Source organism: Symphalangus syndactylus, chromosome 19, assembly GCF_028878055.3.
Source record: "Symphalangus syndactylus isolate Jambi chromosome 19, NHGRI_mSymSyn1-v2.1_pri, whole genome shotgun sequence".
Classification (NCBI taxonomy): Eukaryota; Metazoa; Chordata; class Mammalia; order Primates; family Hylobatidae; genus Symphalangus; species Symphalangus syndactylus.
In genome coordinates, this window is record NC_072434.2 from 55,945,421 (window position 1) to 55,970,011 (window position 24,591).

Genomic DNA, 24,591 nt, shown 5'->3' on the forward strand with positions numbered 1-24,591 from the left:
CAGGAACCACATCACAGAGGATCTTGTACAACAGGGAATTGATAAGACAATCTTATTCAACAAGGAACTGGTCGTGTGGTGTTAGACACAATTCACGTGCTCTGGGAACTCCTGGGTTAGTTGTCCCTTTGAAAGGGTTAAATGACAGCACACGAGAGGTCAGTGGAGACATGTTCTATGTGCATTTATGTGAAAGAGAGAAAATAATCTAAATGGCTCAGGCAATGGTTTGCACCATTTACTCAATGAACATAGGTCCCAGTATGACAGTTTGAAGGGACAACGTACCTCTGCTGTGCTCTCAGTTGCTCTTGGTTCTTTCATATTGTGAGCATCTCAGTAGGATTGAGTGTAAGGTGACTGCTGTGTTTAACTAGATACACGTTTTTCCTACAGATTGGTTCTAATCTAAGCTGACCTCTTCTCTGGCATTTAAATCAAAGAAACAGCAATCTGTTTCAACATGGAGGATAAACTTGCTGTGATGGCCCATTAGTCAGTCTCCATGTGGCACCATCTTCCTAAGGGATTGACGGGGCCATTTTGACTGTTCTGTCCTTTCATGCTGATTTTGGAAACTAACCTCCCTCTGAAATGAGATTTCACTTAACAGTGATTATGATGTGGGCCATAGCGCTGAAAGACTTAAAGGCAAAAGAGATAAAGAGGGGCCAGAAAACTTAGGGCACCTTCATGGGAGATGAAAGAACTGGGCCTGTATCCTGCATAATAGGTAGGAGTTAGATAGGTTTACTTATGTGTTCTCTTTTGTGAGACTATAAAGTGGTAAGGCAGGGTATTGTTCCCTGATATAACCACCGTTTTGAGATGTAGTTGATCTGAGATGTAGTTGATGGGTGGATGGATGAATGGGCAGATGGACAAACAGATAGACAGACCAATGTATTTTCATTATAGGGACAGAACATGTTTGAAAGCAAAGAGGTTGGGAAGGAAATAAACAGACAAAAGGAGACTCTAAAGTCAAGGAAATACACAGACAAAAAATATTCTAATGTATAAAAATAAGAGATGAGGTTGGATCCTAAAATGCATGAAGTGACATGGTAAAAAGTTTGGACTTTATCTTACCAATGTGAAGTTAGTTTGAACAAGTAAATGTCATAATGTGTGATAGCTTTAGCTATAACTTCCATGGAAACTGGTGTTTGGGAAGGATATCATCCATGTTCAAGGTATTAATCTTCAATTCAGAGATTAGATTAGAAATAGTATATGTAGGCTCTCGTTACTGGAAGGGGAGGTGCTGATAATCTCATGTAGTCAAGCCACATAGCACAAAGTTAATGAAAGCCTGGGTTTTGATCCAACCCCTAGAACTTAACATCTGTGTAATCTTGGGAAAATGCTTTAACTTCTGTAAACCTTAAAACAAAAAAAAAAAAACTTCTGCAAAATTCTTAAAACATCTAAGGACAACATTCTTCTCCAAATTAAAACTCTCATTATTTTCAACCATAATGTATAAAACAGGAGTCTTTGTGTTCTAGCTGTATTTCTATGTGTATATATTTTAATCATCTTAACCTAGCACACTTACAATAGCCATCTTTCATTTCTGGACCTCTTTGTGTCTAAAATGAGAGGTGACATTGTATAAAGGAACAAGTGCAGGTTCTAAAGTCTATTGGCATAGATTTAAACCCCTCTTCCATACCTTAGACAAGCCATTTAACAGCTCAGATGTTTGATATACACATCTGTAAAGTGGGCACAATATTATTATTTACTTTATGGTCATGAAGGCCAAGTGAGATAAATTATATCAAGCATGGAAAACACAAAAGAAACCCAATGAGTCTCAGTTTCTCTAAATCTTGGCCTCTCCATCCCTTGTTACCTCTGAAATATTAATGTCTCATTAGTTCCCAACAGTGAGATAGCTCTTTGGAGATTATTTTATTCTTTGTCATCACTCTTTTATGCAAACCAAGCTGGCTGGCATCCCTCTTGAATAAGCAGCCCCTATTTGTGTGAGCAAAGCAGATTAGTCCCAGGGCAGCAATCAGCACTGGTCTCTGTCAGTACTTAGCAGAGTTGGCTAATATTTTATTCATTAGCTATAAATACGGCTTTTCTCCCATTAAGAAGTGTCAGAGATAGTCCTGACTCAGGGAGTCTGACTCAGACACATAAAGGAGGTGCTGTTTATTTTGGGAGTAGGAAGATGACAGCAGTGTTTCTCAGGGGAGGGTCTGTGGGTGAATTCTCAAGAGTTTACCATTTTCTCTCTTGAAGTTTTTAATTTTGTGTTTTCACTTTGATGATAGTCTTTAAATGCTCATAAGCTTTTAAAATAAGTCTATCAGCTTTTATTAAAAGCTGATAAGCTTATTTTGAATCTTCCCGATGACTTCTTTTATGCCTAGTACTTGGAAACATATATTTGTATTTGTGTTTTTGCAGTTTCTACCCCAAGCAGAGTGGGAAACACAATGTCTTCTAGGGCTGGGCAGATCATGTGACTGTCTCTAGGACCTGTGTCAGGCAGTGGGGAGTGGCTGATCCTGTGGAAGTGAGGAATAGATGCCTTATCAAAGGCCGTCAAGTAAAATAATGATAATTACAACAACACTGTAACCAAAAAAAAATGCATTTACAGTACTTATTTGCATAGTATAAGTACTATAAACAAAAATTTAAGAGTATTAGGATACTAATGAGGGTTTGAGAGTGAAATAAAGCTTAGGATGGTCAAGAAAGGCCTCTCCGATTGATTAATGGGTACAATTATACAGTTAAATAGAAAAAATAAGAACTAGTGTTCGATAGATCAGTAGGGTGACAATAATTAACAATAATCTATTGTACATTTCAAAATAGCTAGAAGCGAATAATTTGAATGTTTTTAACATAAAGAAAATTGTGATAGATATTTCAATCACCCTGATTTGAACTTTACACATCGTATGAATGTATTAAAATATCATATTACCCTGAAAATATTTACATCTACTATGAATCAATCAAAGAAAGACCTCTCTGAGATAGTAGCATTGAGTTGAGAACTGAATAAGGACCCAGTCCAGTTAAAGGAAGATCTAGGAGATGAACATCCCAGGAAAGAAAATAACTGGCACAAAGACTAAAGGGAGAACCACGCTTAGCACGTTTTAAAGAAGGAGAAAGGGGTTGGAATCTTGGCTAAAGCCCAGTGAGCTCAGGAAATGGAGGTGGAGTATCTTGTGAGCTGTGGAAGTAATTTGGATTTTGCTCTAAATGCACTGGGAAGACATTGGAGAGTTTTAAGCCAGGAAGTGACATGAGCTGACACTTCTTTTGTAAAGATCATTCTGGATGCTGTATAAATAATAAATTTCGTGGGGAAATAGGTAGAAACAGAAAGACGTCCTAGAAAGCCATTACAACAACCACCGTACAACTAGCAACACACACTCAGTGTTTATTCTAAGTACTTTGTACGTGATTTCATTTATGACAATTTTAAGGAGTAGATAGTACTGTCCCATTTTATAGATGAAGACACTGAGTCACAGAGAAGTTAAGTAACTCAACATGGACAGGGTAGTCAAAATGAAATTAAAAAGTTGATGGATTAAAGATTTGTTTAGGAGGAAAACAGCAATTGCTGGATCAGCTGTGGGGAGTGAGATGTGAGGGAAAGAGGAATCTAGGACAATATGGAGGTTATTTGCTGTTCCCATCATTGCTGATATTAACACAGGTGAAATGCTTGGCACTAAATCAGTGCAAGACAAGAAGGATCCTTCCTGAAAGGACTTTGAGCTTGTTTTCTACTTAGTAACAGCAACAACAAAAAGCATGTCATTGTGCCTTTGTACATGTACGACAGAATTACTTAAGGCTGGTTTTAAAATTGTTTGCAACTACAGTGCTCTTTCCTGAATGGCTGCACTTCAGGTAATTAAGACTGGTACAGACCTGACCTGATTGACGAACAACAAAACAGCCTCCTTGTAGTGATATTCAAGAGGTGAAAGCAGGCCAGGAAATCCCAGCATGCTGGGATAAATTGAATCGCTACAGGAAAGAATGAAGAGAATGAATTTTTTGAAGCCCGTGTCCTGCCTGTAGAGTTTCAGACTCAGAACATTCAGGTAGTTTCAGCTTAAGCCACTTCAATAATTTCTTATTATCCCTTTTTAATTGGACATCAGGGACACAAAAGGGCCACTGATTGGCCTGCTTTTCACAAGGAGCAGTGAATTTCCTGAGTTTTTCTCTTCTTTTTGGTTTTCAAATATTCCTCCTTAAAAAAAATCTCACCTATAACTTCTATTTATTGAGCACTTTCCATAGATAAAGAGTTGTACCTTATGTCCTCTCTCTCATTTTAGAACTCCCAGCTACAACCACCCATGAAGTACAGTAAGTGCTTTGTGCACTCTCTGACCATGGAGAGTCAGGTGAAGTCATCCAGGGTGATGCAACTGGATCAGCAGCACCAGGGCTTGACCTGGTCAGCCTGGCTCCAGAGCACAGCCTCTCAACTATCACCCCAGGCTGCCTTACTGGGGATTCAAAGAACACTTTACCTACAACAAAAGAGGGCAAGGCTTAACAGACTCATGGCTTGCTCTACACATCGAGCCTGGATATGCTTTGAGCAGGAGTTCTTGAATGCCTGCCTTAGGATTTCATTTTCTGTGCAGGAGGGATCTGTGTGAGGGAGGCTGGCCTAGGGTGGAGCTAAAATATGAAAGGTTTTGGAACTAAGCCTTGCTTTTTCTCTTCAGTGGCATTCAGATGATAAGCGAGAAAAGTCATGATTGAGAAAGAAACAGACAATCACAAGTTGCAGACTTGGGGCTAGTTTTGTACATAGGTTTATCTAGTAAGGTTGAATATAAACTACTGTTTGAGTATGACCACATGCTGAGCATTGCTGAGCCCTTTTATATCTGTTAGACTCATTCTAGACCAATGACTATCTTAGGAGGCAATACTAATTGCCACCTATAAAATGGCAATATTATTATTAATATTAGTATATTGAATACTGAACATTAGTATTAGTATATTGAATATACACAATATTAGTATCATCATTTTATAGGTGAGAAACCATGGCTTGCCCTGTTTCAGAGTTTATTTGGGACATGAACTCAGAACCAAATTAAAGATTTTCAGCTACGTTATTCTGACTCAGCCAGAATTTTTCCACCATGAAGTGTTTTTGGAGATGCCTATTAGACTGCAAGTTCTATGAGAGAAGGATCAGATATATTTTTCACTTTTATTTTTACAAGACCTAGCAAACAGTGGGCATGCAAGCAATAATTATCCAATGACTGAGTGATGGGCCAGTGGAATAACAGATAAACAAAATGATGGGGAGAAGGATGGATGGAAAGAATGATATCATCTTCCACTAGCTTTTATGTAAATAAAACATTTCAAGATTCTGTTCTCTATACATTCTGCCTTGGTTTGCATGTCCAATATTATATCCAATATTAAATCTAAATAATTAGGACGATCTGAGCACTTCCTTTGCCCTTGCATATTAGGTAAGGGCTACTGCCATGTGAGAGCGGGGACTCACATGAGATCCTCTTTCCTCTGCTCCTTCTTGGTCTAGCATTCAGCTCCAAGTGACATCCTACCAAGAAGCTTGTTCTGATGTATTAGCCCACATGAGAGGCACTCTCCTTTCTTCTCTCCTCTTCTTTGGACTCATTAGTTTTTGAATTAAATATTTATTTAATTAAACTAATCATTGAGCTCTTAGCATCCATTTTATATTTGGAATAAAATTCAAAAATGTTGTACTTTTCCCAGGGCCAAGAATATCCTTCCTTATACTTCTTTATACCTATATATATTCTTACAGGTTTCTTACAGGTTTTGATCACTGGTTATTCTCCAGACTCCTCTCCTAAGCCCTCTCACCCTTGTTTGCTGTCTTCCACCCATGGACTGGCCTTTGGCTAATCATCAAACACAACAAGCTTCCCTGACCAATCAGAAGTGCTTATATTTTCCTGTGTGTGTCATCTTCTCCCAGATCATCACCTGATGGCTCCTTCTCATCATGCAGAATTCATTTTTTATTTATTCATTCAATAATTTTTGAACTCCAACTATGTGCCAGCCATTTTTCTAGATGCTGGAAATGCGGCAGGAAATGAACACAAAGTATCTGTCCTCATTAAGTACATATTTTAGTTGGGAAGAAAAACAAATAACAAATATGATATGAGGCAATGATATATGCTGAAATGTCAGCTTTCCTGGCTATAGCACATGTTCCCTCACCCAAGACGCTATCTATTTCATATATGATTCTGCTTTATTTTCCTGTTATTTTTTATGAATGCTTTGATTGATAATATTCATTTGACTGATTTATTTTTTATGTTTTTCTAGACCATGAGAACCCTGAGTTTAAGGACATTGACTGCTATTTATTTTTATATTGTAGAACAGTACCTGACAGAGAGGGGGAGCTCAATGAGAAAAATTAATGATGTGACATCATCTACCTGTCTAAGAGTTCCCAGTGTTTTTGTATGAGCATCACAGAAGGATATAAACAAAAAACCAGTTGCTAACTGGGAGCCTACAATGTGCCAGACACTGGATGAGGCAATGGGTACTGAGCAGCAAGTGATATTCAAGATCCCAGAGCAAGAGAGAGAAAATTAAACTAGTTTCAAAGAGTAATAAAGTAATTTCAAGACTATGACAGTGACTGAGAAGGTCATGCAACAAGTATTGTGGTTTACAGAAACAGGTGGGAAGGAGGGCTGTTTGGGAAAGCTGGCTGAAGAAGGGCCTTGCCAAAGGGGACAGAGGTGAGACCTGGTGGTTGAGAAAGAGTTGGTCATGCAGAAACCATTCTACACAGCAGGAGCGGCCTTTGCCAAGTCTTCGAGGTAGTAGAGAGCACCGCATCCTTGTAAAGTAGACAGGAGGCCAGTGTGGTTGGAGAGTGATGAGTGAGGAAGAGAATGGTAGTACAGGACCTTGGAGATGTGGAGAGGGATGAGATCATAAAGATGGGGAGCTTAGTGGTTCTTTTTTAAAAAAAATTATTAAAAACCATAGGATGCCTCTGGAAAGTCTTAAGCAGGATTGTGACAAGGTCTGAATTACATTTTGAGAAGATCATCTTGACTGCTGTGTGGAGAATAGACTATAGAAGGGCCATGGATATGACAATCAGAATTTTAGGAGAAAAAATATGAGTTTGCACAGAGGATGTTGGTGATAAGGTCATTATAAGCAGATGAAATGTGGACAAAAGCGAAGAGGCAGGAAACAGCCTCATGTGTTCAAGAACTATGGGCAATTTGACATGATTAGAGTGTGTAGTGGTAAGGTGTATATGGGGAAGGGGGCACACAGCATTTAATAGTTGTTCAATAAATGTTGGCTGAAGAATAGAATGGACTTAGACGGCACTCGGTTTAAGACTCAAGCATATCCAGTCTATTTTTGTGATTTTCTGTTTCCCTGGGTGTATCTCATTTGCCTGTCTAAATTATAAATTCTTCAAAAGCAGAGAGAAGGTCTAATATTTCTTTCTTACCAGCTGCATAATTAAAGTGTGTTTAAATTGAATGAATTAAAAATTAAAAGATCCAGGGAGTATGTTACATGAAGTTAAGGGCATTGATTTGGGAGTCAGATAACCTTGGATTCATAGTTTGAGCTCCACACACTAGCTGTGTGATCCTGGGAAAGTTATTTGATATCTCTGGGCCTTCTATTTTCTAATATGGGAAATGGTGAAATCAAATCCTTCCCCCAGGGATGTTGTGAGGATTGAGATAAATATCTCTAATTCAGCAAAGTGGAATTCCAATGTTGTAAGCTCTTAATAAATGGCAGAGATTTGCTGTTTGTTTGTAATAGCAGCGTTTGTCTGTATCAAGGTTGAATGCTGTAGGTGGCAGAACAGGCAGTCGGGAGACCAGGCTCCTAGCTAAAAGCCTGCCACTAGTTCAGAGGGTGACCTCATTTCCCTCTCTGTAAAACAAATGGGATCAGATATTATAGTGCACCACAAAGAAGACACTCTGAAATTTGAAACAAAGATATTTTAAAATTTGACTAGTGATCAAAATGAGGGCTTGTGGTCATTTTGTTTCATGCTGCTGAAGTTTCGACTGGTTTATTAGGAACCTGCTTTATCAGATCTTGTTCCTAGATGAATGGGAAAAAAAAGAGTCTGGTTTAGTTGTTGTGTGACTTCCTAAGACACTTAGAAGAAAAGTGCTTTTAGAAAGTCATTCCCAAATTCACCCTGATCCACTGGTTCCACCTTAACCTCAAATTACAGGTTAAATGGTAATATTTTTCATTTTATAGGTGATAATGTCAGGCACAGACAAGAAAAAGAACTTCCCCATAACATTTTCCCCATATAAATAACTAATATATAAAAGAATTGATCTGTGAACTCTTGGGTCAGCCTAACAAAGGTTGGAAAAATACCGTCCAAAGCCCACTCACAAGCTCCTTGACCTTCACCATCGTCTTGTGCTTCATTATTTTCATTTTTCAGTTTTCTCTCGGTTCTAGAGTGACTTACAGTGCAGAGGAGAGAACCAATGGACTAGGAATCAGAAGATCTGGTTTCCAGACCCACCTCTGCTACTTAGCAGTGCTATCTTGGGCAAGTTACTGAATATCTCCAAGCCTCAGTTTCCTCATCTGTAGAATGCCTCATACTGCTACTGAGAGGATTATATGAGATAACGTATATACAATTAACATGAATATAGTTTGTTCAAAGAGTGAATAATAGCATGTAACTTAATGAATGAGAAATCTGAGAGCTTCTCTTTTATACCACTAGCAGACATACTTTTCTCCCATTATGTCTCTAGCTAATAGTCTGGTCAGTCCTTTGGAATCCTCCTTGCTGTATACTCTGATGACCTCTTTCTTTGATGACTTCCATTACAGTGTGATCTATTCATGCCATGTTTGACTTTAACTGGTACATCCCCTGTGTAAGATGGTATACAGCATAATGGTTAAGACTTCAGATTCTGGATTCAAATATCTGGCTTCTTATCTCTGCTGCTAACTACTCTGTGAAATTGGAACATGCTTCAGTTTCTTCATCTGATTGTGGAAAGAATAATAGTATCTATTTCATAGAGTCAAAGATTGATACATGTAATTGAAACAGTGCTTGGCAGGTAATAATTATCAGCTGTTATTATTATTTACATGCCTTCCCATGCCTGCCTTATGAATGGGATCAATGGTTTGACAATGTAGCTTCAGAGTTAAGTTAAAGCCAGAGGGGATGGCATATTTTGTAAGATTATGCAGCACTTTAATAACATTTATTTGGTGATCATGGTTTTGTGGTCCTTTGTAGAAATAACTGGGTTATATATATATGAATAGAAAAAAGAAATACCTAGTGCCCAGGGCTGAGAGAGGCTCTATTTGTTGTACGTTGTTGTAGTAGAAGTCATAGTAGAATTGGTAAGTGGATTAGTCAGGGTTCTCTAGAAGGACAGGACTAATAGGGTAGATGTATATACAAAAGAGAGATTATTAAGGAGTATTGACTCACATGATCACAAGGTGAAGTCCCACAATAGGTCATCTGCAAGCTGAGGAGCAAGGAAGCCAGTCCAGCTTCCAAAACCTCGAAAGTATCCCTACTTTTTGAAGGCTGACAGTCCAGCCTTCAGTCTGTGGCTGAAGGCCTGACAGCCCTGGCAAACCACTGGTTTAAGTCCAAGAGTCCAAAAGCTGAAGAACTTGGAGTCCAATGTTCAAGGGCAGGAAGCATCCAGCATGGGAGAAAGATAGAGGCCAGAAGACTCAGGCAGTCTATTATTTTATTCTAGTTGCACTGGCAGCTGATTAGGTTGTGACTACCCAGATTGAGGGTGGGTCTGACTCTCCCAGTCTGTTGACTTAAATGTTAATCCCCTGTGGCAACACCCTCCAGACACACCCTGGAATAATACTTTGCATCCTTCAATTCAATCAAGTCGACACTCAATATTAACCATCACAGTAAGGTTATGGTACATGTGGTGGTGGGATTGTGTGTATGTCTGTATACATGTATGTATATATATGTAAACACATATATACACAAATGAAAATATATATTACATAAAAAGATGTATATGTATGCACACATATGTGTGTGTTCTGTAAAATGGTAGAAGCAGGAGAACTAGTGGTGGAGGTGGTGGTAGAATTGGAAGGACAAGTAGTAGAATTGTAAAAGGGAAAATAGTATAAAAGTGAAAGTGGAAGTAGTAGTAGCAGAAGCAGAAGTAGCAAACACTTTATGCCAAGCACTACACTAAGCATGGCATAAATTATATCATTTCATTCTCTTATAAAGAGGATTAAAGGGTGAAGAGACTTAGGTTGAACCACCCACCCAAGGTCATAGACTGGTAGAGCTGAGATTCACTGCCACCTGTCTTTCTGAAGCCTATGTTTCTCTGAATCATTCTACTCTACTGATTCATTGATTGTTCATCTCTAACCATTATCTAATATGTATATGAAACAAGTTTTAGTAGCTTATGAAAAAAAATCACTCCAAATTCATCATATATTTTTGTGAACCTGGCACAAATGAATTCTGAGATCCATTTTATTTAGCATGGATGTCACTTTTAAAAGTTTAATCACCAATCATTTCATTCAAGGGAAGGATTTCTTAGGGTGAAGGGCTATGAGTAGAGTATTCTTACTTTATTTACTGGAAATAGAAATTTGTCCAGTTTGGGACTTTGGACAATTGAGAAATCAGATGGTGTCACACTCCCTTGTCACCAGGAACCTGTAGAATGTTACAACAGAGCAAATGCTGACTAAGCTATTCCTGTTCATCCTGTCTCCAAAATACATGGCCCGTTGAAATAATAAGTGGAAGAAACTGTGTTTTCAACCTAACAAAATAAATATACAAGTATGGCTAACAGGTTTTGCTGTTCAAGTGTCAATCTTTCTACTTAATGAAAGCTCTTCTTTAGATCTTCTAGAACTTCCTTGCAATGAAACTTTTTGAGTCATCATCATGCAGTGTGGCACAGGAGAAGACAAGAAGCGGTGGCTCACGCTTGTAATCCCAGCACTTTGGGAGGCCGAGGCGGGCGAATCACGAGGTCAGGAGATCGAGACCACGGTGAAACCCCGTCTCTACTAAAAATACAAAAAAAAAAAATTAGCCGGGCGTCGTGGCGGGCGCCTGTAGTCCCAGCTACTCGGAGAGGCTGAGGCAGGAGAATGGCGTGAACCCAGGAGGCGGAGCTTGCAGTGAGCCGAGATCGCGCCACTGCACTCCAGCCTGGGCGACAGAGCGAGACTCCGTCTCAAAAAAAAAAAAAAAAAAAAAAGAAAGGAAATTCACCTGTCAGGCACTTTCCACATTGTAATTCAGTTATTCCCACACTAAACCCTCACAGTGACTCTATGAGGAAATGAAGGCTCTGAGAACCTAAATGACTGCTCAAGACCCAACAGCCAGTGAGAGGTGCATATAATGAATCTATGTACGGTGTCTAACACATGGTAAACCCTCAAGAAATAGTAGCTATTAGTGTGATTAATAATCTCACTGTTTGACCAAGTGGACAGATGTTTGAATAGGTGCATGAGCCACTTCTCTAGAGCATACAGCCTAATACAGAGGTTAACTAATTATTCTCCAAAGGACAATGAGGGATTCTGCGGGGGCCTTTCAGGGCTGTGGACAGAGGTAAACATGGCAAGTGGAAACAACCATGAGAGGTCACTTGTCCATGCTTTAGCTAGAGAGATCCCATTTGTTTAAACATTTATTTTGAAGATAAGATTTCCAGGAGTCCAAACAAAATTAGAAATTTTCTGGTTTTGTAAACCATCTTTAACACTCGTATTGCCTTTAAGGAGCTGTTTTTGCTTCTTGAACACAGATAATGTTGAAGATATCACTAAGAAACATTAACGTTTTATAATGTAGTATAGAAATAACTGGAGGTTTTCTGTAAGGAAGTAAGAGAAGTTAGAAACCTGATGCTATGCCACTAATAAAAAATTTTACAAGATGTAAACCTCAAAACTTATTTTAAAATACAATATTTCTGTCCTCTCATACACTAATATTACCAGCACACTTTTGTGGAATGTCTATGTGCAGAGGGCAAATATTTCATTCAATATCCATAATGCACCTTTAAAGTAGATTTTATTATAACTGTTTTATAGAGCAGGAAATGGAGGCTTAAGGTATTTACCCAGTACTTTATAACTAGATGGTAGAAGAGAGCTAGGATTCAAATTCAGATCTGTCTGACCCCGTGTTCCACGTCTGTCTCATATTCTGTGCTGCCTCCCAGTAGTGTCTATGGTCCTGTAGACACATTTTTCATAAATGTGGAAATAAAGAAGTTGAAGCATAGATTGAAATCATAATTTCTTCCCTCCAATCCAAGTTCTTTATATTGATCCACATTGTATAAAATCAAGGTGGATCTCAGATCTAGTTTTAATGGACCAGGGATAAAGGTAAAAGACATTCTCAGGTAGCAAAAAAGGAGGTTAAAATACATCTGCAACCTTCTTTTTTCCTCTTAACAATAATCCCAGCACTGATTCTTTGTAAAGACAATTGATCCCAAAGATGCCTTTTTGGAAACTTTGGTAAAATTTTCTTTATAATTATCTGAAATGAGATATTTATTCATTTTTGACCAAAGTAGTCTAAGAAATTGATTAGACATCTTTCAATTTTTCTCCAAATTGTTTCTTATTAATAAAATTAATTTACCATAGACCAAATGAGATTGTTAGGCCATTGAAGCATGAAATATATGGCATAGCCTATAATTTAAGAAAGTTTCTCTTGATTTCTTTATGAAGGGGGAGGGGAACAAAAATATGAGAGGAAAAGTTACTGATGCATTGGAGTTTATAATTTTTCTTTTTCAGCAAAATGAACTATTACATCTTTAGAATTATTACAGAGAATATGCACAAAAGAAAACTAGAAAATATGCAAAATAGTCAAACAAAGGAGAGAAAACAATTGGGTTGAATGTGCTTATGATTATAATAAATGAGGGAAAAGAGAACTCCAACTTTTTCACTGTCTATGATAACAACTATGTGAATATGCATATAAATGAAAAATCAGGAAGACTACCAAATGCTAAGACCTCATTTGTATTAAGGTTCAGAGGTTATGTGTAATTTTTTCTCTTTGATACTATCCACATTTGCTGTGATGTAGTTGTGATGCAGCTGAAGTCGCTTCAACTCTAACCTTTAACCCTAACCCTAACCCTAACTCTAGTCCCCTTCAACTGCATCTATAGCAAATGGAACTACTTCATACTAAATGTGGACAGTACAGAGGAGAAAAAATCATGAATTTACTCCATAGTTCCATTTCCCTTTTTCCCTTTGCAGAGGCAACTCCAATCATGAATTTGTGAGTGTATCCATTTAGTATATTCTTACATTTGAGCTATAAACTCATATATCTGTCAAGGATATAGTTTTTAAATTTTTATATAAATGACACCTTATGTTACCCTTCTGCAACTTTTTTTTACAAAGCTGTGTTTTCATATTCTATCTATGTTGATGTATATGTCATTTGTTCATCATAATTGCTGTATCATATTTCCTCATATGAACACATCCTAATTTGTTTATGCATTTTCTCGCTAAGGAAGATGCAGATTGTTGTAAATTTTTACCATTTCAAATAATGCTTCAGTAATCATTCTTCTGTATTTGTAGGTAAATATAAGCAAGTTTCTCAAAGCTATTTACTTAGAAGTAGAATTGCTAAACAATACTAAATAATCAACTTCAGTGTTACTAGATATTGAAAAATTATTCTCCAAAATGGTTGTGACAATTCATACTCTCAAAGCAGTGTAAAGATTTCCTGTTTCTGGGCCGGGCGCCGTGGCTCACGCTTGTAATCCCAGCACTTTGGGAGGCCGAGGCGGGCGAATCACGAGGTCAGGAGATCGAGACCACGGTGAAACCCCGTCTCTACTAAAAATACAAAAAATTAGCCGGGCGTGGTGGCGGGCGCCTGTAGTCCCAGCTACTCAGAGAGGCTGAGGCAGGAGAATGGCGTGAACCCAGGAGGCGCGACAGCCTGGGCGACAGAGTGAGACTCTGTCTCAAAAAAAAAAAAAAAAAAAAAAGATTTCCTGTTTCTCCATATTCTTGCCAAATAAGGTATTATTTTCAAACTGGGATTCTAGCTAATCTGATGAATGTGAACTAAATTTTCATTATCTTGATTTCCATTTCCCTGTTCACTATGAGGTTAGGAGTTTACCTTTATAAGCTATTCAATTTGACTCTTCTGTGATGACTGGCATATACTTTTGTCCAATTTTCTATGGGTTTGTCTTTTTCTTTTTTTTTTTTTTTTTTTTTTGAGACGGAGTCTTGCTCTGTCTCCCAGGCGGGAGTGCAATGGCGCGATCTCGGCTCACTGCAAGCTCCGCCTCCCGGGTTCATGCCATTCTCCTGCCTCAGCCTCCCGAGTAGCTGGGACTACAGGCGCCCGCCAACACGTCCGGCTAATTTTTTGTATTTTTAGTAGAGATGGGGTTTCACTGTGTTAGCCAGGATGGTCTCGATCTCCTGACCTCGTGATCCGCCCGCCTCAGCCTCCCAAAGTGCTGGGATTACAGGCTTGAGCCACCGCGCCTGGCCGGGTTTGTCTTTTTCTTATTGCCAAAGTTCCTGATAGAGTCTAAATATTATTTGTTACACTTTACTATTAAGTGTGTTATTTTTTGGAGGGTAATCTAGTAAAGAAAGTTTATCTCTCTGGAATGCTTTTTTGCATATTAAAATAACATTTTTCACTTTTATTGAAACAATGTGATTAATTACAATGATAGATTTTCTGATGTTAAGCCATCCTTGAAGCCTTGGGATAAATTTTAGTTATTCTTGAGTTATTTTCAATACTGATTAATTCATTTTTCAGTATTTAGTGAATTTGGGCTAAAATCTCTGAAGTGAGATTGGAGTATATTTTCTCTTATTCTTTGATCATTTTGAGGTCTTCATATCAAAACTGTATTATCTTCTTAAAATGAGTAGCGTAGCTTTTCCTCTTTTTCTATCCTCTAAAACAGTTCATTAAAACTTGCCTATAAAACTATTTGGTAGAGAGCAAGAAGAGAGGCGAGTTAGGGTGGAGGTAGGTACAGGAAAGAGTGGAGGTGTGTACTACTGATAAAAGTTCTTTAATGATTTAGTGGCCTATTAGTTTTTGTGTTTCTTTCTCAGTAGGTATGGTAATTTTCTACTTCCCCATAAAGTTGCCAATTTTCTCTAAATTTTTAAAGTTACTGGTAGAGAGCTGATCATAACACTTTTTTTTTTTTTTTTTTTTTTTTTTTCTGAGACGGAGTCTCGCTCTGTCGCCCAGGCTGGAGTGCAGTGGCGCGATCTCGGCTCACTGCAAGCTCCGCCTCCCGGGTTCACGCCATTCTCCTGCCTCAGCCTCTCCGAGTAGCTGGGACTACAGGCGCCCGCCACCACGCCCGGCTAATTTTTTGTATTTTTAGTAGAGACGGGGTTTCACCGTGGTCTCGATCTCCTGACCTCGTGATTCGCCCGCCTCGGCCTCCCAAAGTGCTGGGATTACAAGTGTGAGCCACCGCGCCCGGCCGATAACACTTTCTTAGATTTCTGAAAGCCTAAAACGATCTCTAGTTTTGTGTCCTTTCTTATCTCTAATTTGTGTCGGTGTATATGCACTCGTGTGTACCCTTTCTCATTTTCTTCATCAGTCACACTGAAGTTGGTCTAATATTAACATATCTGCTTCAGTTTTCTTTGGTACTGTTTGGTTTGTATGTCTTTTCCATCCATTTACCTTGGATCTTTGGCTTGTCTGCTGCTTTTAAAAAATATATCAATTCAGATACTCTTTATTTTATTGGAATAGCTTAATCTATGTGCATTTATTGCAATCCTTGACCTATCTGGACTTTTCCCAATTAAGATTTACTGTGCAATTTCTATAATTGCATTTTTTCTTTCCTTCTTTTTAAAAAATATTTAAGCTTTCTCATTGCACTTTTCCCTTCTGCCAGTTTAGAAGTTAAATATTCTATTTTTTTTAGTAGTTACAATTTTGACATCTATTATTTACAAAGTCTAATGTTAATCAAAATCTCTATCCTGCTCGTAAATAATGCAAAGACTTGAGAATAATTTTCATAGCCCTCTTTCACTACTTTCCATATTATTATTACGGAAAATAATTGTCTTAGCTATTATAATTTGAATATTGACTCCTTTACATCATTCTCTTTCTTCTTTCTTTTTATAATCCTTAATATATGTATGTTGGACTTTCTCATTCTATCCTCCCTATCTCTTCTTTTTAAATATTTTCTATCTTTTTATCTCTCTATGCTACATTCTGGGTAACGTCCTCATATCTAAATAATTCACCAATTCTAGGCTAGTGGCTCATGACTGTAATCCTAGTACTTTTGGGAGGCCAAGGGAGGTGGATCACTTGAGCCTAGGAGTTCTAGACCAGGCTGGGCAACATGGCGAGGCTTCCTTTCTACAAAAACACAAAAAAATTATCTGGGTGTGGTGGCACACACCTGTAGTCCAGCTATTCAGGAGGCTGAAGTGTGTGGATTGCTTGAGCCTGGGAGGTTGAGGCTACAGTGAGCTGAGATTGTGCCACTGTACTCCAGGCTGGGTGACAGGGTGAGAACCTGTCTCAAAAAATATATAATAATAATACTAATAATAACAATTCACCAATTCCTTCTGCTGCTGCATCTGGTCTACTTTTCAGCCTCTACATTAAATATTTTATCTTAAGAACTATATTTTATGATCTCTATAACTCCTTTCTCCAAATCTATAGGGCATTCTTTTCCCTCAGTCTCTTGTTTTTACCTAATGGCTTTTATTCTTCACCTTATTTCTTTGAATACTAAAAACACGTGTATTTTAAATTAACGTTCATGTTATTCTATTATTTAGGTCCCCCATTAGTTATACCTTCTGACTATCTTACTGCAGCTCATCTCCTTGTATGATTTTCAGTTTTCACTATCAGCTTATTTTGAGTGGGAATTTGTTTTCTTTGGAAACTACAGGTGCCATGGATTGTGGAAGCATCTTTACAGAATAATTTCAGATTTGCGTTTACAAGAGGGATTTGAATTTCAAGCATCAATTTTGGCTTTGTGTCTCTGAAATGGGCGGATTGTTTATTAAACCCCACCTCTGTATTTGGTGCTGGGTTTTCAAGTTTCTGATTTCTCATTGGTGACTCTTTCAGTTCCTATGGCCATAGTCAGATAGCAAACTTCCAAGCTCATTCCCTGGGAGAGTGGACGGATATGTTTAGCACTTGTTTTACAGATGGAACAGCATATTGTAACTCTGGACTTGATGCTGATAAGCTCCATTTCAGTTTCCCATTCAGATGAGGCTTATGATTCAGACTTACCTTCTGACTCAGACATTAAATCCCCAGCTGCCCAGTCACTAAGATTTCTCTTTATCTGGTCTCAATTTCCCTTTGTGTCCCGTGACTGCAGTTCTCATTTTCATCTTTAATCGTGAATTTCCTCTGTATGTCTGGCACCTGGGGATTTTGCTTTACCGATTTCTATGTGGACTGTATAATCTTTATACAAGTCTTTGCATTGCTGTCTTTCATCCAGAATTCTTATGCATTTGGAGTAGGGGTAGTTTGCCTCCCATATATGCTTAGGTCACCATATTGACCAGACACACTTATATTATTTCTCTAATGAGGAAAAAATACAAAAAGCTTTCAAAATGTGTTTTTAAAAATGTTACATTTTAAGTAACCCTTTTTTCTCCAGGCTTTTCAATGCAGAATTTGAAGAACCACATAATTATGAGGCAACAATTTCATATCTGAGACACTCTGGCAACTCCATTAACCTGTGCGCTGCAAAAGAAATTGCTGATCGTAAGTCTGCTAAGCCAATTAATAGTGTAACCCTGTGTGGAATGAAAATGTGTCAAAAATGATATTTTCCCTTTAGCTAACTGTAAGTTTAAAAATGCACAGCCATCCTGCACTACCATCTTATTTCTTTTTCTTTTTTTTCTGTGTCTGGTCTCTTAAAAATATAAATAAATCCAGCTGGGCATCAGTGCGATCTCACAATAGGTATTGCTGCCTTCCCAGCCTCTTCTTTTCTCCCCTTTGCCAATCGACTCAGCTGCTTTGCCTTTTGTAGATATGAGGGAGGGAAAATCAAGATATGATGATTCATTTTTCTTCCTTCTCTTCCTATAGAAACTTCATCTCTTTTCTCCTGGTGTCTTTCTTGAAGTTCCCTGGTTACTTGGTGTGTGGAGAGCAAGATAACAGACCATGAGAATTAGGCCCCTGTGTTCAGTCTGAATAGGAGCAGGGGATTTATTTAATGGATCTGACCACTGGCTCAGAGCTAAGTCTTCCTGCCTCTGGCATTGCTGACAACGCTCGGGACATTTTTGTGAGTAAAGAGACCTTCTCAGGTAAAAAGATGAGGGAGCAGAGATTATAGCATTTCTACAAGTTACAATGTCCTTATTCTGCCTATAGTATCAGCCAGTTCTCTATAAAAGGCATATATTTTAGTGCTGGAATAAACACTAGTATTTAGTGAGCTTGTACTATAGGATACTGTAGTTCTGTGTTAGGTTCCCTGTGTACAGCCCTGCTGATAGAGTGGTTTGATCACCCCTAATGTTTGATACAGGAAACTGAACATCAGAAAGATTGAGTTGCATGAGGCCATAAATATAACATGGAATAGAGTTATAATGTAAAACAGGCTCAGGCTACCTCTAAATTCTATGCTTTTTCCACAAGTTTATGCTACTTTTTATTCAAGGAAGTCTGGCTTCCCTGAAAGCAGGGCTAAAAAGAGATCATCCAGTGCAACTTCTTCATTGTATAGACAAGAACCCCAAGGTTCTGGGAAAGGAAGTCATTTTCCTGGGAATACATACTTAGGAAGTTCATGAGGTAAGGATCAGGACCTACTGAAATTTCCCTCTTCTCCCTCAAGAAATAAGGGGTTGGGGCCAGGCGCGGTGGCTCATGCCTGTAATCCCAGCACTTTGGGAGTCCGAGATGGGTGGATCACGAGGTCAGGAGATTGAGACCATCCTGGCTAACACGGTGAAACCCAGTCTCTACTAAAAATACAAAAAATTTAGCCAGGTGTGGTGGTGGGAGACTGTGGTCCCAGCTACTCGGGAGGCTGAGGCAGGAGAATGGCTTGAACCTGGGAGGCGGAGCTTGCACTGAGCCGAGATCGCACCACTGCACTCCAGCCTGGGCGACAGAGCAAGACTCCGTCTCAAAAAAAAAAAAAAAAAAAAAAAGAGTTGGAGAACTGTTAGAAAAGCTGCCTCTCTTTTAGACTGGGCAGTCTAGATTCTCCTAAATGGCTTGTAAAATACTAGCCATAGGAAGAGCAACTCTTGACCCTGCCCAGTACCCCCAAAATGCAGTGCTGCCCCATACTCAGAACATATGGACCCCTTCTTTAGAGCAGGGCTTCTCAAATTCTAGCGTTAATACAAGTCATGCAGGGATCTTGTTAAAATGTAGATTCTGGTTCAGCAGCTCCGGTGTGGGGTCTGAGATTCTGCATTTCTAACAAGTTCCTTGGTGATATCAATGCTGCTGGTCTACAGACCACACTTTGAAAAGAAAGGCAGTGGGCACCATTTGGGCCACTTTCCAACTATATGCCCTTCTACAAGGCTAAGAATTCACAGAGCCAAATGGATGCTCCAATCAGAGCCTGCTCCTTCTCTCTCTGGACCACGTGACACCCCTAGAATCTACCCCCTGCAAGTAGCTTATTTCAAGTGAAGTGGACCTCTGTTTCTGGGAAGATGGAACAGATGTGCTTTTGTCCTATTGCTCCTGCTAAGTACAGCTAAAAGCCCCAGGCATTAGGTATGTCAAACAAACATAAGAAGACTAGATGACTCTGAAAGATAGAGAGAAGAAGGTAGACCAGCTAGGGACATCAGGCCCCAAGGAAGGATAAGGTGGTGAGTTCCCTGGTTTTCTTCTTGCCTCGAATATGTCAGTTTTGGAGGTAAAAAAGTTAGCAACCCAGAAACAGCAGTGGGCACAACAGCTTCAGTAGAAGCCTGCTCGTTCTAGCCAAATGACCAGGAAAAGGGCAACCTAGAAAGACAGAAAACCTCTGGACAATAACTAGTCTACTCCAGCCAAACATCATAGAAAAAAATGTGACCCACCACCAACAGCAATGCTGAATGGGGAGCCTGGACATCTACCCTCAGCAGGCTGCAATGATGCACCCAACTCCTCCACTGGAGTGATGTCAGAGAAGGCCAAGTAGGGAGCTGGGATTTCCACCCCTGCCAGATGGTAATAAAATTCCACTTAGTGTCGATAAAGATTATGTGAGGAACTTTGACTTTCACTCCCCTTCCAGCAGTAACAAGATGCCCTTCTCCCTACTTCAAAGGATGGTGTCAGGGGAGACCCAGTAGAAAGGATCTTCATAACCACCCAGCAGTAAGAAGGCCACCCTCTCCTTATAGTGTCAGCAAAGGCCATATGGGAAGTAATAGCAGGGCACTCCTACTCTTTCCAGCTAAGATGTTATTAGCAGAAGCCTACTGGAGAGCCAAACTCCTTCCTACTTCTGCCCAGCAGTGATGAGGTGCTGTTTTCTCACTTGGGTATTGTTATGAACTGATTGCTTATTACTCTCTAAAATGCTGAAAACCTACCCCCTAATGCGATGGTATTTAGGAGGTGAGATCTTTAGGAGGTAGTTAGTATTACATGAGGTCATGAGGGTGGAGTCCTCTCGAATGGGATTAGTGTCTTTACAAGCATCCCAAGAGAGGTTGCTTTCTTCTTCTCCATATGAGGGCACAGAGAGAAGACAGCTGTCTATGAACCAGGAAGCAGGCCCTCACAAGAACTGAATCTGTTGTCACTTTGATCTTGGAACTTCCAGCATCCAGAACTGTGAGGAATAAATTTCTGTTATTTATTAGCCAGGCAATTTATGGTATCTTGTTACAGCAGCTGAAGCTGAAAAAAAAAAACACCTGCCAAAATTGAGATGGCTGAAATACTAGAATTTTCTGACTAAGACTTTAAAGCAGCTTTTATAAAATTTTCCAATGCATAGTTATGGACATGCTTGAAATAAATGAAGAAAAGTCTTATCAAAGAAATAAAATGTCTCTATAGAGAAAGAGAAATGTAAAAAAAAATGACAATGTTAGAACTAAAAAAGGTCAGTGGATGTGCTCAACAGCAGAATGGAGGGATGAAAGCGTCAATGACGTAAAAATAAACAATAGTAACTACCAAATCTGAACAAGGAGAAAATAGACTGAAAAAAACATGAAAAGAGCTTCAAAAAATTGTGAGACTATAACAAAAGATTTAACATTCGTGTCATTAGACTTCTGGAAAGAGAAGAGAAGGAGTGCATGACTGAAGAAGTACTTGGAGAAACAGTGACTGAAAACTCCCCCAGTTTGGCAGAAGACATAATATGGGTCAGGAGCGGTGGCTCACGCCTGTAATCCCAGCACTCTGGAAGGCCAAGGCGAGTGGATCACCTAAGGTCAAGAGTTCAAGACCAACCAGGCCAACATGGTGAAACCTCGTCTCTACTAAAAATACAAAAAAATTAGCTGGGCGTGGCGGTGGACACCTGTAATTCTAGCTACTTGGGAGGCTGAGGCAGGAGAACCTCTTGAACCCAGGAGGCAGAGGCTGCAGTGAGCCGAGATTGCACCATTGCACTCTAGCCTGGGCAATAAGAGCGAAACTCCATCTAAAAAAAAAAATAGACATAATATGACAACAGATTCAAGAAACCAAGCAAATCTAAAAGAACTGCAATCTCATGAAGAATCATAATCAAACTTCTTAAAGACAGAGAAAAATTCTTAAAAGCAAGCAGCAGGAAGGAATCAATAAGGATAAGATTAGAAATAAATGAAATGAAATGAAAACAAAAAACAATAGAGAAAATCAATGGAACCAAAAATGTGTTCTTTGAAAAAAAAATCAATAAAATTGACAAACTTCTAGTAAGGTTGAAAAAATTGATAAACATCTAGCAAGGCTGAAAAAATTGATAAACATCTAGCAAGGCTGAAAAAATTGATAAACTTCTAGCAAGGCTGAAAAAGAAATAGGAAAAAGATATAATATTAAGACTGAAGCAGGGATATCATTATAGACCCTGTAGATATCAAAACAATCATAAGGGAATATTATGAACAACTCTCCACATTTGAACTTAACAACTTAGATAAAAAAAAGGAACAATTCCTCAAAAAGTACAAATTACCACAACTCACCCAAAATAAATAATTTGAATACTCCTGTAACTCTCAAGAAAAACTGAATGCATAGTTTAAAAACTCCCCCAAAATGAACTCTAAGTCAGGTGATTTCACTGAAAAATTCTATCAGGCATTTAAAGATGAATTAATACCAATTTTATGCAATCCTTCCCAAAAATGGAGAAGGAGAAAACACATTTTGTTTTTTTAAGCTAATATTACCATGATATCAAAACTAGACAAAGGCAGTACAAAAGAAGAAAATTTCAGATCAATATCCTTAATTAGTATAGTCATAAAAATCCTCAACAAAATATTAGCAAATAGAATTCAGCAACATAGAAAATGAATTATTCTTCATGATCAAGTGTGGTTTATTCTTCATTTGGTTGTGGTATATAAGGGTGCAGAGATGCAAAGCTGGTTCAGTATTCAAAAATCAAAATCACCATATTGGCAGGATAAATAAGAAAAATCAGACAATCTGTGCAGAAAATAATTTAACAAAATTCAACCTCCATTTATGATTTAAAAAACTGTCATAAAAATAGGAACAGATAGGGACTCTGTTGTCTTCCTCAGCTTGATAAAGAGCATTTACAGGACGCCTACAGCTAATTATGATACTTAATGTTGAAACACTGAATGCTTTTCCCCTACTACCAGTAACAAGGCAAGAATGTCTGCTGTTACCATTGCTATTCAACATAGTGCTGGACGTTCTAGCAGTGCAATAAGGCAAGCAAAGGAAATAAAATGTATACAGATAGAAAAGGAATAAATAAAACTATCTTATTCACAGTGGCGTGATTATCGAGATAGAAATTCCCAAGGAATTTGCCAAAAAAGCACACAAAAACCCTCCTAGAACTAATAAATGATTTCAGAAAGATTGTAGGATATGAAATAAACATACAAAAAGTCAATTATATTTCTGTATATCAGGAATGAACATACAAATACTGAAATTGAAAAATATATCATTTATAATTGCTTAAAAATAGATATGTATTTATATTTAAATCCTACAAAGCATGATAAGGCCTAAAAGCTTAAAGCTATAAAATTCTGATTAAATCAAAGAAAATCTAAATAAGTGGAGTGACATACCATGTTTATGGATTGGAAGACACAACATAGTAAAATTGACAGTAAAAATGTCAATTATCTCAAAATGATACACAGGTTTAATAAAATTCCTATAAAAATCCCAGTAAGATCTTTTGCAGATATAGACAAGATTATCCTAAAATGCATATAGAAAGGCAAAGGAGTTAGAATACCTAAAAACAATTTTGAAAAATAAAAGGGAGGCATTAGTATAAACCAGTTTTAAGAATTATCAGTATAATAAGACTACGTGGTCTTGGCAGAGAGAGACACATAGAACAATGGAACAGAATTGAGAATTCAGAAATAGACCTATACAGATATGCCCAACTGTTATTTTTTTTTTTAACAAAGATGTAAAGGCAGCTCAATAGAGGAAAGACAGCCCTTTAAAAAATGGTGTTGGACCAATTGCCATAGGTAAATGAAAATAAACTTTGGCTTAAGTCTCACACCTTATACAAAAGTTAACTTAAAATGAATCTTTCCTCTTTGTTTTTTGTACACCAAAGGTGAGACATCTAAATGTTAGCTTTCAAACAGGTAGGGAGAGAAAGGGAAGGAAGGAGAAAGAGGTCAAGGTGGTTGGCTTTTGCTGTTGCCTTTGGGTGGCTGTCCCTTGAACAAGGCCAAGAAAACAGCAAAGACCATCCTTGTTTAGTGCTTAGCTCAGCACTGGTGCCTTTGGTGAGGTCTCATCTCTTTTATACAGAACTTGGCATTGGGCATACATGATTCAGGCTGTTCTAAAAGCTCTGCAGAATTGTCCTCAGAGGTCATATAGACTAGTGCTTTGCAGACTGTACTTCTAGGCCCCAGATAATTTTTTGAAGAGTCTTGGAGACTCTTGGAGATACCTTCAGAGTTCTGTTTACACTTCTGCATAACATTCCATTTAAATTAATAAAGCCATGGATGGAAGAAAATTTGCAAGCTGTTTCTTACCTGAGTGATCTTAGACAATTTACTTCACTTGGCCGGCTGGCTGTTTCCTCGTCAGCAAAATTGGAATATTAGTAGTGATTGTCATGAGAATTAAATGAAATAATGCATTTAAATGCTTGGCACAGTGCCTGCTATAAATAAGTATAAAAAATGTTAGTTTCTTTTAAATTATTGTTTTTATTATGTTAGTGATAAACATTT

The 24,591-nt window shown here is 38.3% G+C and overlaps 1 protein-coding gene across 1 annotated transcript in view; it reads left to right on the forward strand.

The window, feature by feature from the left end:
* The window catches only part of FYB2 (FYN binding protein 2), a 98,677-nt gene that overhangs the window by 35,227 nt on the left and 38,859 nt on the right, over nt 1-24,591 (forward strand). Inside the window, exon 5 of the mRNA XM_055234614.2 lies at nt 17,835-17,944. Within this exon, the coding sequence (XP_055090589.1) occupies nt 17,835-17,944 (110 nt within the window). The remainder of the gene's footprint in view (nt 1-17,834; nt 17,945-24,591) is intronic.